Consider the following 17,457-nt stretch of genomic DNA (forward strand, 5'->3'; position numbering starts at 1 on the left):
GGCAATTTTTATTTTTTGTTTCAATCCAGAAAGCTCTTTTTTTGGGAGCTAGATTTTCCCTATAGTAAAATTGACCTTGTGTCTAACTTTTCCCTTGTGGGGAGGCAAGTAAATATCTGTAATATTCTACAGTAGATTTTTATTTTTAATTTAATGAATGAAATCAATTTTCTCAATGAAAATAAATGCTATTATTTATCTGGCTTGAATTAACTTTCATTATATATATATATAATATATATATATATATATATATATATTTTAAATCTGGTTTTTCATTCAATTTTCTAAACTGAACGTATCTTATTGCTATGGGCTTATTAAATGACAACAATACATTATAGAATCTTTTTTTTTGTTTATTTTCACTTTTCTGACTACAGAATAATTATTATCCTGTAACATTGAATATAAACAGGTAATGCTTTTTATTATTATTATTGGAACTCTTTTGAGATGAGTTATTTATTTGTTGATTTGTGGACTATTATCCACATTTTCTAATTTTTTTTCATGTTTCGGCCAACTATTCCTCTGGCCTTTGTCAGGTAAATAAATAGATCTATATAGGAAATGCTTCATCTGTGTTTTTGACCCTCCATAATATCCAATTCTGAGCATTGAAAATACTGCTAAAATATTTTGTTTTCTCATTGACAAGTTAGCAGCATTTATGAAAATGCAATAAATATAAATAAATAAATCCATTAAATAATTACAATCGAGCATTTCTTTTCTTTTAGTCTCTTTTTCATTTATAGGCTTTCAAACTACTTGACAGACTTGTACCAAATTTAGCATAAACTGTCCAAGATATGGGGAGTGTGTGTGCATGGGTGTGTGTGTGTGTTAAACATCTTCATACTACTACTACTACTACTAATACTAAAAAACAACAAGCACACTAATTGCATTTAGCATTTTGGATATGTCATGCGACTACTATTAATATAACTGTTTCTGATAATGGACTAAATTGAACCAATTAGAAACCCCTTTTTTAATTTTTTTAAAAGAAAGTTCTAAAACATTTACAAGGATGTTTTCTTTTTTTCTATTTGCTTTGAATGTGGTGCTGTAATCTGTCCAAATCTTATCCTGTATTCCTTGCCGCAAATGTGGTCTGTAATTATCAATAATTATTCTACCAGAAGTAGTAGTACCTTTTAAGTTAAGGCAATCGTAAATTAGAACAAGTAGTAGTTTGCCAGAGTTTGGAATAAAAGCCATTTAAAAAAAAATTGGGTTAAAGTGTGTACATCCCTAAAACAGTTGTCCTTGTCTTGGTTGTTCAAGTTTGTGACATTTTGATTGTCTTTGTAATTGGTAATCGTCCTAGAATTTTGAATCAAATCCTTTGTTTAATCTTTTGCATATATATATATATATATATATATTGCAATGAGTACAATGGTTGAAACATTGTGAACATGATCATGGTGAGGACTCAAATTAAAACATGTAAATTTCTTTGAAATTTGTAATTTTTAGATAGTAGTAAAAAAAAAAAAGTGAACACATGCTGTGAATACGCCTTGCTTTACAAAATTGTTTATCATAGTTTTATAATCTACTAGCGAGTGGGGGTGGGGGTGGGGGTCGCCCGGGCATAAAATACGCTTAAATGTGATATTTTAATTTGTCCAGATTTTGTATATATTATTATAGTCATGATTTCAAAAGTAAAAAAAAAAACATTTGGGTGCCATCAGCTAGAATCGAAACTGAAAGCAAAACTGTAGCATTCAAAGCTGGTGACGTTACCATACCACTGTACCGTGACATGTGTACGAACTGATTAAAAATAGAGAATTAATAATAAACTAAAATGAATGAACAAAATGTATAACAATGTTTTTTGTTTTTTTTCAATTTTAACCCATTTTTGACTCCTTAAAAACTATTTTAACCGGATAAAGATTCATAAAAGAACAGTCTGTAAAAAATCCAATCATTTGAGGCCCCTAGTGCTGCTCTGCAACTTTAAGTTTTAGAGAAGATAGTTTGAAAATATGGAGACATACCGACAGACACATAGCCTTTTATATCTTAGATTACAAATGGAGATTTGGTATCCAAAACTATTATTACTTCTAATGTGTTATTTTTCAATGCTCAATACAGAGTAGTATTGTAGTATATGTGTCTGTTTGTGGTGTGACCATCCTCTTAGTATTACTTCCTTTTTGGTGTGTGTGAGAGAGATTGAGTGATAGTATAGAGGAACAAAAACTTGTCATAATTGGTTGTTTTATTAGCAAACTGAACATTTATATATACTTGCAAAAATATGTGATTGGAGGTAGGCGAGAGATTCTTGTTATCTATATATTAATACAATAGCATGTGTTATTTTCTGTGTCTTGCTTACATCTGGGTCATTATGTACTTCCATTTCTTGTCATCAATAATTTTACCAAGAATTCTTAAGTTGTGGTTTTGGTGTCGATTATAGCTAATGGCACTTAAGTCATCTATTTTTTTATAAATAATTTTATCAAGAATTCCTCATAAGTTTCGGTTTCGATTATAACTGATGGCACTCTAGTAATCTATTTGGTTTTATAAATAATTTTATAAAGAATCCATAAGTTTCGATTTCGAATGAAGGAACTCTAGTTATCTATAATATAAAGCTGAATGTGTGTGTGTGTCTGGTCGCAAATAGGCTCCTATATGGTTGACTATTTTAAAAAACTGATTACATATAATGATAGAAGATGTATCGAGACACAGGAATGGGTATATTTGATCTGGCAGAACGGTGGTTCATTAAAATTGTGGGGTCTGCGTTCGTGCCTGATCCACAAAGTATGGAAATAAAAAAATTAAAAAAAAAAAACGCTTACAAGTGTTTTTGATATAGATGTACATAAGATTACTTTGATAAGTATGTTTTAACTTAAATAGGGATGGTATAATAAAATTGTGGGGTCTGTGTTCGCACCTGGCCTCCATAGAATGGAAATAGGCACAAACCTTAAAGCCTTTTCATATCTATCTGCGTAAGTATACTTTGATAATTATGTTTCAGTTTGAAGAAATATGGTATAATAAAATTATGGAGTGTTCGTTCGCACCTGACCTCCAAAGAATGGAAATATTTCACAAAGTTTAACAAGGTTTTTTAATATAGATCGACAGAATATTGTGATAAGTGTTTCAGTGTGAACAGGTATGGTATAATAAATTATGGGGTTTATCTATTTTATTTTTACTTTCATCATATTTTGCTATGGTTTTGATACCCTCAAATTTGAAGCTATCTCTTTACAAACCTTCCTTTGCATAACCTATCATCTAAATATATAAAAGCGAAAATGTATGTATGTATGTACGCTTTTCCTCGATGTCCACAAAAGGCTTCTTTCAGAGAAGCGCTCGCTCGATCCACAACTTAAAACTTTTTATATCATCCATAAATTGTAATATCTCACACTTAACCACTGAGCTCGCCTGTCTATTTAATTTTATTGACTTTCAAACGTTAATTATTCCACATTTCCCGCATCGGCACGCATTACATTCGGTTTTCGGTATAAAAAAAAAAAAAAAAAGCGAAACTCGACTCTAATCACAGGCCCAGAGCCAGTGAACGTTTGGTCAATGTCGACTTCGTCATATCAGACGGGGGAGCGAGTTTTTAAAAACAAACAAACCGATTTATTGACCTCATTAAAAACTGTCCCGCACAAAATGCTAACTGCTGAATACCTATCGCCGTCACGTCAATCAAAAACGCGCACCTGTTTTTTTTTTTTTTTTTTTTTTTGTTTTTTTTTTACACTTCACTATTTTCCAACTGCGCGTCGTAAAAGCTTTGTTTTTTTTTTTTTCACACACACCTACAAACACCCGGGCAACGCCGGGTACTCATCGCTAGTACTTTCATAAATCAGTCCATTTTCTGTAGGCTGTTTTTGAACCCAGTCAACAGCGGGTACTTTTGCTAGTATATATATATATATTTTATAAGTTTTTATTTTGGTTTGGATTCAAGCTAATGCACCCTAGTCATATGGATATATTTTTTTTTTATTTTTGAAATCGCAACTTTAGAACATTAAATCTATAATATATACAAAATCTGCAAGAATTAAAATATCATATTTAAGCATACTTTATGACTGGGCTTTGCCGGTCATTCGTACTAGCTTAGATAAATACTTTTGTAGTTTTAACAAAAAAAAAAGCTGCAATATCAGAGCATCTCCATTTACAGAATGCCTACATCAATAAGTTCCCTGTGGAATTTCCACAGATCCTGCTAGTTAATAATAACCTTGTATGGAGTGAAGGGTAAGTACTAATGAGTGCATGATGGTCACTGAGACAACAGCATAGTGATCGCTAGTGGTAAGAGTTAGGTAGAATTTGATTATTTAAAGGGACGCTTCAAGTACTTGTTTACATTGAACTTGAAGATGACCATGTTGTAGTCAGCTGGAAAGCAAGCCAACATAACAGTTCCACCGGTGGGCAGTTCTTGGAAAAACGTCTTGTTCATAGAATGAAACTTAGATGAGTACTTGCCACGAAAACAATGATCGAGCAGGCTTGCAACTTCCCTTGTGTGGAAAAGAGGTTGCAGGAAGTAAAAAAGGGCATCACACTTACTAGGTTTAGAAACCGGTTTTGAACTCCGTCAAAGCAGGATAGGATACTCCAACAGTACTCTATTTTAGGACTTTTATTTATATTATATACTAGCAGGAGGCACCCGGTGTTGCCCGGTTGTAAAATACCTAATATTATATTTTAATTCATGCAGATTTCGTATTTGTTATTATAGTCAATTCTCTATCGATTATTTCATATTATATTGTACCCAATATATAGTCATACTTTCAAAAGAAAAAAAAAAATTACTTTGGTACCATCAGCTAGAATCAAAAACTGAAATCCAAATTTACAAGATCCAAGCAAGCAAACAAGGACATCTGGATAGTTCAGCATTTTAGAATTCTTAAGATTGTTCTTTAATTTATTCTTTTTTTTTTTTTTTTTTTTTTTTTACAGGTCCTTCAGTGTTAGAAGTATTTGATACCCTTCTTCGGCATCTGCGAGTGTCCGTAGATTCCAAGTATCAAGAAGCTGAAAAGATGGCCATGGAAAGGAAATTTCAAGAAGTTATCATCAATACAATTGGTGAGTATATCATTCCATTTTTTTTTCTTATTCTCTTTAAATCAAAGAAATTATGTAAATATATTTATTACATTTTATCGTTTTATCTGATATCCATGTTAATAATTGAATAGGTCTCAAATTTGAATAAGATTAACTGTAAGATTTTTACTTTATTTTTTTAAAATGAAATAGCCTTGGGTAATCTTAAAATCTTTACCTTTATTAAGATGTTATATTTCTTGAATATGTGTATTCATTTGTTTTTCTCTTAAACAAATGTAAACAATGTGTATATGCATTAATTTATTGGCCATAACTGACAGAATGAGAACAATCTATCCCTGTGGTTAAAGGGTTTGGTTAGAAATTCTATACAGATTCCTAAGTTCAACAAGATTCATCTGAAGAGGGGCAAAGGTTACATTGTCTGAAACATTGTGAGAATAATATACAGTAGTTTTGATAATCCAAATAATACAATGTTAATCAATTTAAAATTTTTTTAAAATGATTCATGTCTTCTGGACCAATCAGAAAATCAATAAAAAAAAAAATTAGGTCCTTAAATTTTGAGATAATTTAATTTGAAGAATTCAATAATTTTGCAGTATGAATCTGGGATACTTCTCAGAATAATCTTTTTCCAAACTTTACCAATGTTATTACAATTTGTTGATTGAGAGAATCTTGAATTACAAAAATTGTGGTGTATATTACAGTAAAAAAAAAAAAAAAAATTGTAGTTTTTATACGGTATGCACATAGTCCAAATGAATCTTAGCTTTAGATTACACCACTTTAGCTATGTGTTATAAAACTGACTACTATTTATGTATTTATGTTCTGTTTTTTTTTCTCTATTTTTTTTTTCCATTGTCTATAAATATAAAAACAATTTGTTTAATCAGCTTCTTTTTTTTCAATTTCTCACAGGTGAATTTGCAAACAATCTTCCAGACTATCAAAAAATTGATACCATGATGTTTGTTCTTGGGAAATTACCGCAAAAGACAAGCAGTGAAGATTATGGGTGAGTTGTTTACAATTTTATGTAAACGTTATATATATATTTATTTACTTGGATTACTAGTATGTAAAATAGTTATCTATGGACACGTGTTTTGCTGTACCTATAGCTTATCAGTGTGGCTGACTATATTGATTCTAGTTTGTCAATGATTTCTGCTTGGTATTGAGATAATGCTCTTCTGTAAAAATAATTTAATACATTTTTAATTATGAGTGTCTTAAATATATAAATAACAATGGAAAAAAACAATACAATTTTTCTTAACATTATTAGGAAATTCTTGGTTCAGTTGATAGAATGCCAGATCTCATTCACTGGGGTCATAGTTTTGAATCTTACTAGGTCTAGCTGCACTGATGAGTCATGATGAAACACATGATTTCCAGAGAAGGGTTAATATCTATAAATTATCCAAAAAATGTTTCTATCTAAAAAAAAAAACAAACAAGAAAATAGCACAGTCCATAAAGTGCACAAGCACTAATTTTGTGGGTGTTTAAGTCGGTTACTAGATGTGGGAACTTCATTAAATTCTAGCCCAGAGAAATAAAGCATTAAGAGTATCCGCTTGATTACATGTTTCTAAATGCAGGCAATGTTAATTTATGTATTTCCTCTATAGGAGATCAAGTGTTGGTTTGGTGAAAGTGTTTCTATGGAACGAACTAGATTTGAACTTGATACACCCAAGTTTTCAATCCCTTTTCTTAACCACTTAGCCATCATGATTTTCAACTAATGATGTAAATTTCTAAGTATACTTGCATCAAAGCTGTATATAGTTTTAAACAGATGGCTAGAGAGCAGCTAATCAAGGTTTTGCTAAATGATTCCAAGACACCTTTTAGCTTTTTTGACAATTTTGGAGATTTGCTTTGTTCAATGCAAATTACTGCTGACAATAATGCTCAAGTCATGCACACAAGAAGACTTGATATTAATGTAGTGAAAGGAATTTGTGGACACTGGATTTTCCTTCCAAAATACAGTGATACACTTTTCCACAGCATTTAGCTTCAGTTGCCAGTCTGATCCATTGGTGCATTGAGTCCAGGTGTCATATTATGACAGGTTTATAGAGTGTGCATTACCAGTCTGTTATAGTTTCATGTAATTTGAATATTTCGGTACACGTGGAATTCTTTAAACACTTCCTTGGCTGATGTGTACTTATGCAGAATGACTTTATACCCCCTACATCCACCCTATCTACATTTAGTATAGTGGGATACACTCTTAAATAAAAAGAAATTCTACTGAATCTTTGAAATGATGCTTAGTCATTTGTATTATTTTGAGTCTTTGGGCTACTGTTCTCATTTTGAGTGTCATTTTTGCATCTGCGTTTAGATTTAGGAAAAGTTAGCAGGGGAAATGGTAGAGATCTTCCTAAGATTCCAGTTTCTTCTATATGTAAAACCTCGCTATTCTGTTATCTTTTCTCTCTCAGCTCTGTTTAAATCTGCATCATATATACTAGCAAAAATACCTGTGCTTCCTACTTCTATTCTCCTTACCAGACACTCAACAATGTTATTTTCTTTGTTTTTTTTTTCTTTACACAGTTAACTATAATGCTCGACTCTAACATTTAATCGTAACCGTAAATTGACATTTTATGTACTTCAAAATCTTATGTGTGATTTTATAGCCTTTAAACTGTCTACTCCTTACTATTTTCAAAGTGTGGGTGCATGTTTATGCGCATGACTTTGCTTGTGCATGTGTGTGAGTTTGGTTGTGTGTGTGCGTTTGTGTGTTTCTGCATGTGTGCTTGTTTATTTTGTATGTGTGTATTTTTTCTGTGTCTTTGTGAATTTGTGTGTGCCCGTATGCTTTTGCGTGCATGTTTTTTGTGTGTGCGTGTGTTCCCCCCCCCCTGGGTGGTCTTTTTGAGTTTGTGCTTCCGTGTGCACGTGTGTGTGATACAAATCGATCTAATACTTGTGTCAACCAGACTCAGGCACGGCAATGTATGGCCGGGCAAGTACCGTTAGTTAAAAATAAAATGGAACTTTTTTTCCAAGTTCCATCTGGAAAAATAATAAAAATAATGGACCAAGTAGGGAATAAGGACTCTGTCGGCTTCACTTATCTTTACACAACTTCTATTAATCTTTGGATTTTTTTTTTATTAAAAAAAAATAATTTTTAAAAACTATTTAAACCAAAATTTTGATTGATATTTTTATCATGTTTTGAACGAATATCGCATTAAAAATTGTCGTAAATATATGAAATATATAAAAAATAAATATATGAAATATATAAAAAACAAAAACAAACAAACTCACTCTTGGTCACGAAAACCGCTTGAATGTACCAAGGTGATGGTTAAAGCAGTGTCATCTGAAATCTGTTCTTTTTTAAGTGAAACTGGCTGGGGCCCTTTATTCCCTGCTTGGTCCAAAATAATATACATGTCCCATGACATGGCAATTGTACAAAAAGTTAGTGAGTGTGCCATTGGTTATGAACACACTACGACCAATTAGAAAATTTTCTTACAAGACATTAGATAGGAATATTTCTTTAGGAATTCCTAGCAATTCAAAGGTGAAACCTTTGTTCTCATAATAAAGAAGTATATTCTGCTGGGGATCATGGTCATAGTTGTTGGAAATTCTAGCCTACTCTTTAACCTTAACAGAAAAAAAATGTGGAGTAGGAGGTTGACGTAAGCTGCTGGAATATGCCAAGGCAACATCACAGAAAAACAGGCCGTTCACTGCATAAGTACTGAGCAATGTTTTTGCTTCGCTCACTATGACAGCATTATATCTAAATGCAGATTCCATGAACAAAACTTTTTTCCCAGAACTGCCCGCCTTTGGAAAACTGTTCCACTGGTCTGCTTCCCAGTTGAATACAACATAACTTCCAAATCGAATGTAAACAAGTTGTTGTTGAGTCATCCCCATAAATAAATTCTACCCAATTTACACAATTAGCAATTACTACACTACCACCTTACATTCATTAACCCTTATCCTCGAGTGGTCTTTGAGCCTTGACAGGTGGTTACTCTCACATAAAAAAAGAAAAAAAAAGAGATGGGAGGGGTTATTAGTCCAATGGATATTATTACAGACTATGAAATCTTATTGGATCTATTTGTCTATATTTTTTTTTTTTTTCTTTAACTTGGGAGTCACTATTGGAAAACGTATGCCCCTATTTTAGCAACTTGTGTACAATAAATTGTTTATAACAAATATATAAATTTTGTATTAAATAACTCAAAACATTTCCTGTTAAACAAATGAAATAACATTTACAACATTTTAGAAGTGTAAAAAATTAAGGCCAATTTTTTATGAAATAATTAAGGCCAGTTCATATAATGAATTATTGCCTGGGGAATATTTTTATTTTCATTTTTTTTTTTTTTTTTTTTTTTTTTTAACCAAATTATTTTTTAAAATAACCTTTTTGAAAGTTAAATTATGGTATATTTTGGTCATTAAATTGTTAATTGAACCAAATTGTTTAAATCTCTTGAAAATTATTAAAAGTAAATAGCGTTGAAAAGTTAAAATCTTTTAATGCATGAAAATTTGCTAAAAATTTTAAAATCAATATCCTATTCAACAGTTTAAATGCTTTTAACTTCCTTTCAAGCAGAAGGACTTAATTTCTTAGCAAACTGCATATTAAGAATATTTTCAATTATTAATGAAAGATTAAAATGGCTGACTCATTTACAAAAAAACTAAAATCCATTCTGATGTATTTAATTTTTAAAATTCCGTTTTTTTATGCTATTGAATGTTTGATTTCAGTAAATAATTGATTAATAATTAATAAAAAATATGTAAATTATCGAACAGTGACAATCATACAAATGCATGGAAAATGATATAATTTTATTGATAAAAAATACCGAAATTTTATGAATGAAAGATGCCCGCCTCAACATGATGATGCTGTTGCAGAATGAGTGCATTGTGTACTAGAAATCTGAGATGACCTAGAAATAGATATCTTAATAAGAGGACAATACTCTCTAATGAAATATTGGTTTATTGTATGATAAGAACATGTTGGCTTAATTTGTCGGAGAGATTAGCAGATATTGAATCTTATACATGAATTATCGTATATTTCGGCGTATAAGGTGACCGTCAGATAAGACGAGGTACAAAATTGGAACAAATTTTAATAAATTTATCATATATCGGTTATATAAGACAGCTAAATCACAAAACCATGTTTGTTTAGCCTAGGCTAGAGATTGCAACCCCTCGTATCTTATGAAATATTGTCTTTTAAAGATGATTTTTTAACTTTAAGGGTCGTCTTATACACCAAAATATATGGTAATTTACATTCTCAGCTGTTGATCTACCTATACAAATGAAATGAAATATATGAGTGAGCTAAACATTCAGAAAGTGCTGGTTAGATTTAAAAAAAACTTGGCATTCAGATAGATTTTCACCTAATGATTGGCGTCCATCCATAGCCCTTGACCCCCTGGAGGGACATAGGCCATATACAACTTTTTGTAGATGTTTTTGTAGCGAGGAGTTCTTTTTACAGGGTGAGGGTGCTGGCCCCATGCCCAACCTTCCCAAAAGGTACATACAGCACCTAGCCTTCCCAAATGGTCACCCATCTGGTACTGGCCAGGCTCAATGGTGCTTAACTTCGATGATCTGGTGAGAACCGGTGTGTCAATGTGATTGGCCCGTACCAATGATTGGCATCCATCAGGTAAAACTCATGTTGATCCTAATGCATCGATGCAAGTCCTCTGGTTTCTTTTAAAAAAAAAAAAAAAAAAAAAAAAGTTAGTTCTGCTTAAATCACTAGAACCACCTATAGAAGGCGAGTTCTCTGCCTTTTCGTCCCCTCTCTACCATCTTAAACAAGAAAAGGGTGGTTTCTGTCAAATTACTCATGCCTTAGCTTTTCTAATTGTCATAATAATGATGTAGATTTTCTTTCTCCTCTCTCACTTTATCATCTCTTCTCTTGTTTTGCTGATGTCATGCTCTCTAGATAGTTGTTTCAGTGGACGGTTTCTCTTAAATTGTCCATCTCCTCTTGGCATGTATTGCTTTTGCTTGGTGGTGAAGTAATAAGCAGTAATATTCACATCTAGAAATACTAATATATTTAAGGCTCCTAAAATCCGTACTAGAATTGTCTGCAAGGACTCGTGGCATGGTGGTTCAAGTATTTGGAAAAAAATCAATTTTATGTGACCTTCTGAAGGTTCAACCCTCATTGTGGGTGACTGAAAAATACAATGTGGCATACTTAGCTGATGGAATGAGAATATGCTACCTCTGTGAAGTAAAAGGTTTCTGTTCAGAATTCCATGCAGATTCGAGCGTCTGAGGGAAAGATTCGAGCGTCTGAGGGAAAGATTCGAGCGTCTGAGGGAAAGATTCGAGCGTCTGAGGGAAAGATTCGAGCGTCTGAGGGAAAGATTCGAGCGTCTGAGGGAAAGATTCGAGCGTCTGAGGGAAAGATTCCAGCGTCTGACAACATACTTCTGAACTGGAGGTTACATAGACTAAAATGTTGTGAAAATTACTCTCAAGATGAGAACAAATAATCTGAATAATACAAATAACTAATCCTCGTCTGATAAATTCAGAAACGTAATTTTTTTTTTTTTTTTAACTGGGAAAATCAAATTTTATGACCATTGTTTTTATCCTGCCATATTTTATAAATAAGGGGAAGACTTATCTTGCTATGGAGATCAAAACCAGCCTTGTAATGGATACAATTTACTATTAAAATTGTTAAAGATTGTATAAAGAAAATTATTTTCTATTAAAAAAAGTACTTGACCAATTTACATGATTTTTGGTATCTGACATCTGCGTTTGTGATGGGTACGTACATCATAAAATTTTGCTGTAATTTAGTTTTTTTTAAAATGAGTTTAATTCTAAATAATCACCTTGGTTTAAAAATAATTTAATTACAGTACAATTTACTGAAAAATGTTAATGGCTTTCAAACTGCTTGTTTTTCAATTTTTAATTGGAAGAAACATTTGCTACAATATAAGATGTTACTTTGCATTTCCCTTTATCATTTGAAAATATTTGATGTTAAAATGTCAGCAAATACAATCATTAAATTTATTATTTCTTCTAATAAAAATACTTGTTAGATGTTAAGATATTTTTGTTTAATCTTTCTTTGTTTAAAATGTTGATAATATTTAATGTTATTAAAATTTGAATGACTTTCTCCATTGTTTCCTTTGATACAGCCATTTGGTAATAATGCCACTATACCAAACAATTTCGATTTTAGAAAAGAAAAATTTTAATTTTTGGTGTACAAGTGAAATGAGAAAATGTGCAAATTTTTTAGTAAAAGCACACATCTCTAAAATTATGTTTTTATATATATATATATATATATATATATATATATATATATATATAAAGCTGAATGTCTGTGCGTGTGTGTGTCTGGTCACTAATAGGCTCCTATATGGTTGACTATTTAAAAAAACTGATTACATGTAATGATAGATGTATAGAGACACAGGAATTGGTATGTTTGTATCTGGCAGAATGATGGTTCATTAAAATTGTGGGGTCTGCATTCGTGCGTGGTCCACAAAGTATGGAAATAAAAAATTTAAGAATTTAAAAAAAAAAACGTTTACAAGTATTTTTGATATAGATGTATATAAGAATACTTTGATAAGTATGTTTTAACTTAAATAGGGATGGTATAATAAAATTGTGGGGTCTGCGTTCGCACCTGGCCTCCATAGAATGGAAATAGGCACAAACTTTAATAAAGACTTTTCATATCTATCTGCGTAAGTATACTTTGATAATTATGTTTCAGTTTGAAGAAATATGGCATAATAAAATTATAGGGTGTTCATTCGCGCCTGACCTCCATAGAATAGAAATGTCAAAAAATTTAACAAGGTTTTTTAATATAGATCCACAGAATATTGTGATAAGTGTTTCAGTGTGAACAGGTATGGTATAATAAATTATGGGGTTTATCTATTTTATTTTTACTTTCATCATATTTTGCTTTGGTTTTGATACCCCCAAATTCGAAGCTATCTCTTTACAACCCTTCCTTTTCATAACCTATCATACTTTCATGAATCAGAGTCCATTTTCTGTAGGCTGCTTTTGAACCCAGTCAACGACGGGTACTTTTGCTAGTATATATATATATATATATATATAGTGATGGGATGACTCCAATATTATTACTGATTCCGATTCTTTATAAATCTCTAAATATTTACTATAAAGTTATTTTGTCACAATTTTCATAAAAGTATGTTAAATATTTTCTCAAACATAAAAATGCACTTGTGGGTGGGGTGATCTATAGATTTTAGTCTTACTGATAGTCTAAAATCAATAAATATTTTATTATTACTAGCAGTGAAAGATTTTGTTTTAAACAAAATCAAATAAAAAAAAAAGATAAAGGAATCGTTTTTGGTATCAGAAAATAGGCACAAATTTTTCCTATTTTTTAATAAATTTTTTTTTTTTTTTTTTTCCCCTCGATTAATCGTCCCAACACTAATATAATGTATGGCTGTTTTATTAAAAAGATGGTTTCACAAATGTAGCCTTTGGGTAGTACTGAATCAAAAATTCTCTTTTTACTATCATTAATTTTATTGTCTTATAATACTGAATTTATTTTTAATTCTTTTATTAGAACCCCACCAATTGATATCCAACTACAAAATATGTTGTTAAAAACCTTACTTAAGGTAAGTAATTGGAATGTATTTTACTATTTGTTTTTATTTTTTCATTTATGTTGTAATCATTAAAACAAAAAAAAAAAAAGAAGAATTTAGTTATTTGTTAAAGGATAATTTTTATAACAAACACACGCACAAAAAAAAAAAGATTTAAAACCCTCAAGCAAAATTATTTTTATATGAAAGTTAATCTTATTTCCATTGTCTGCACTTCTAATTTTCTCAAAAATGCTTTTCATGATTTTATATATATATATATATATATATATATATATATATAATTAAAATTATTTAATACTAAGTATTTTTAATTATCCACATACATATACGTTTCATCCTTGTTGAATCATCAGTGTAACTGTTCAAGTAAATTGCACGATTCGAACCCTGGGACAAAAGTTAGCTTTAACTCGATTCCAAGCACACCTTCAATGGGTGCGGACAAGATGAGAAATAAGTCCTATTTATGTGTCAAGTGGGCAGACAACTATCGTCAGCTTATGTTACTGTTATGACAACAGCGTTCAACAGAAAGGAACTTGCATTTCTAGCTTGGACGGATTATATTATTTTTTCATTAAAGTGCCCAGCCAAAATGGAGGCACAAATAATTATTTAATAATAGATATTTGTAATTATTTACATATATATTTATTTATTTGTAGTCATTGACATACAGTCCTGTTTTGTTGTATTGCATTGACAGTCAGCAGTTCTATCGATCGACCCACGGGAGCGGCACCGTAAATTATCTCGCCAAATTTCTATTCAAACAAACATTCGTCCACCATTTTATAAACAAACAATGAGTATCGCATTTTTCGTCCAATTAAGTAGCAGGCTAGATTGGCAGTGCTCAACCCAAAGTGAGGGGGGGGGCTTATATATATATATATATATATATTTTATCCACGCCCGTAAATTATCTCTCCAAATCTCTATTTAAACAAACATTTGTCCACCACTTTTAAAGTTCTCTAACCGCTTGTTTATAAACAAACAATGAGCGTCGCATTTTTCAGCCAGTTAAGTAGCAGGCTAGATTATTTATGAGTGCTCAACCTAAAGGGGGGGGGGACTTATATCTATTTTATCCTTGTGAAATCGTCAGTGTGTGTGTTATGTGTGTAATCTTCGAAATGCATTTCATGTTGTTCCTATTATGGACAAGTGTCACCAATGATTTAAGTTTTAAAATTCTGAAATATTCCTTATATTAAAATTTTCAAATATTTTTCATTTATTTATATTAATATATTATTTTTATATAGACTTCCTTAACAATTTTAGTTAGTCATTCTAAAAAATATATATAAATTGCTTATTTTAGTTAAACCATGGACGATTTTTTATTTACCTGATGGAGAATTGCGATTGTGAGTTATAACATTGGCTGATGAATTGGACACATTTGGTATATTTAATCCTGTGGATTGAGTGTCCAGTATTTCTATAAAACTGTAGATATTGATGGAAGATCAAACTAATGTATAGTGTTAATTATATTTACAGATGACTGCATCAAAAGATTTAATGTCTCCTACATTTTGAACATTATAGATGTCTTAATGGTAGGCAGAAACAATTATATACTGCAAATAAAAAAAAAAATGATTTTTTAGTGAACTTGCAAGAATTTTTTACCCATACATTTGATGTGGTTTATATAATCAAATATTTTTTCTACAGCTTTAGTCTTACACGATGGAGATATTTGAAAATTTATTAAAATTTATATTTGAAATCTAAAAATATACGAAAGTCATTCCAAAAGTAAAGTATCCTATTTTTTAATTTAAAAAATAAAGTTGAAAAGTTATGGAGACAAGTGGTGCCATTAAAACAAGCAACCTTTTGTGCTCCAAAATTTATTCTTCTACATAATCACCATCATTCTCAATGCACTTTGGCCAGCGATGGGGTGATGGCTGTGCATGGGTATTCAGAGCACATTTTGCCACATGTATCTTGGTTGCCACTTCCTGACTGGTTTCCTAACTTAAAATGAACAAAACATTAATATTGTAACCCTTTTCCCCTCTCCCATTGCAAAACTCATGTTCTACAGAGCAGGGAACAAAAACGTTAAAATCCACTATAAAACAACCAAATCAAACACTACAAACTTGCGATTGAAGATACACAGAGCTTGAAGAATAAAAATCTACAAAATAATTCGATGCAACATGAATAGGGTTTCTGAAATAACTGGATTTGGCATTAAATAACCCGAAAAGGGTTGATATGCCGTAAAACCAAACCAAACAAGTGAAACAGAAGAATGAAAGGGAGATAATTGGAGGAATTTTATTGAAGCCATACATTGTTATTACATGTGTGTGTGTGTGTGTGTGTGTTATGTTTATGGGTGCAAAAAAATAAGACTGAAATTAAACAAAGAACAAGTGAATTTATTGGAAGCCTGGAAAAAATCATGGATTACAATAGAAAAATGCGAGCATGAAAAGTAATATGGTTAAGCTTAAACATGGAAAAGTAAAGGACTAGTTGTTAAAACTGGAAAAGGATAAGATATTCTAGTAAAAAATGTAATAAATTTATAACTTAAAATATTGCAGCATTAAAATTAAAAAAAAAAATTCAGTTTAACATTATATGATCAATTCTTAATGCTGCGATATTAAGTTATAAATTTATTATATTTTTACTAGGATATCTTGTCCTTTTCTTTTCCAGTTTTAACTAGTTCTTTACTTTTTTTTTTTTTTTTTTACACAGTGATCACCACTTATCAAGGCCCGGAAGCCACTCAGGGATAAGGGTTATTGCAAGTACATTACGTTAGTGTGGAGATTTGATGAAGTGTTTACTTAAGGGGGCGGTTCATTAGGAATTTTTTAACATTGGACTTGAAGACATCCAAGTTGTAGTCCAGTGGGAAGCAGGCAGACGGAACAGAGTTCCACAGGCATGCAGTTCTAAGAAAGAAGCTTTGTTCATGGAATCCGCATTTTGATTTAGGCACAGATATAGAGTGGGGGAAATTTTTCACAGTGGATTCAGCTAGACGGGTGTTTTTCGTGAAAGATTGGCGAGGGGGGGACCAGAGATTGGAGTTCAGATGAGCACCTGCTATGGAAATAACGATAAAACAAGGATAGGCTCCTCTTGTGGGCTGCAACATTGTTTGGCTGTGGAATTTATTATATATAATCTCTCACATTCTGAAAATCATTATATAAGTAACGTCGCAGCCCACAAGAGCCATGGCAGTCAACGAACCGGAAGTCAAAGACTCAAGTTTTGCCCTCATTTGGGCTCATCAGTTAGACACATCCAAACTCAGGATTCGAACTTGTGCCGGTTTGCTTTGTTAGTTAATAGAATTTCTTGTTTGTGGGGCATTTGCTCAGTTGGCAGAGTGCTTGCCTTGCATGCAAGAGGCTCAGGTTTCGAATCTTGAGCTTGAATGTGTCTAACTGATAAGCCCAAATAAGGGTGAAACTTGAGTCTTGGACTTACGGTTCGTTGACTGTCATGGCTCTTGTGGGCTGTGACGTTGTTTGGGGGTGGAAATTATTATATATTTTAAAAAGGCTCATAAGAA

The 17,457-nt window shown here is 31.5% G+C and overlaps 1 protein-coding gene across 8 annotated transcripts in view; it reads left to right on the forward strand.

The window, feature by feature from the left end:
* The window catches only part of LOC145279936 (protein EFR3 homolog A-like), a 271,461-nt gene that overhangs the window by 202,610 nt on the left and 51,394 nt on the right, over positions 1–17,457 (forward strand). For all 8 annotated transcript variants that reach the window (XM_080131520.1, XM_080131519.1, XM_080131515.1 and 5 more), the window contains 3 exons: positions 5,020–5,148; positions 6,064–6,160; positions 13,841–13,895. In XM_080131520.1, coding sequence (XP_079987646.1) covers positions 5,020–5,148; positions 6,064–6,160; positions 13,841–13,895 — 281 coding nt within the window. The remainder of the gene's footprint in view (positions 1–5,019; positions 5,149–6,063; positions 6,161–13,840; positions 13,896–17,457) is intronic.

The sequence above is a fragment of the Euprymna scolopes genome, chromosome 7, assembly GCF_053919585.1.
Source record: "Euprymna scolopes isolate OS-2025 chromosome 7, ASM5391958v1, whole genome shotgun sequence".
Lineage (NCBI taxonomy): Eukaryota > Metazoa > Mollusca > Cephalopoda > Sepiida > Sepiolidae > Euprymna > Euprymna scolopes.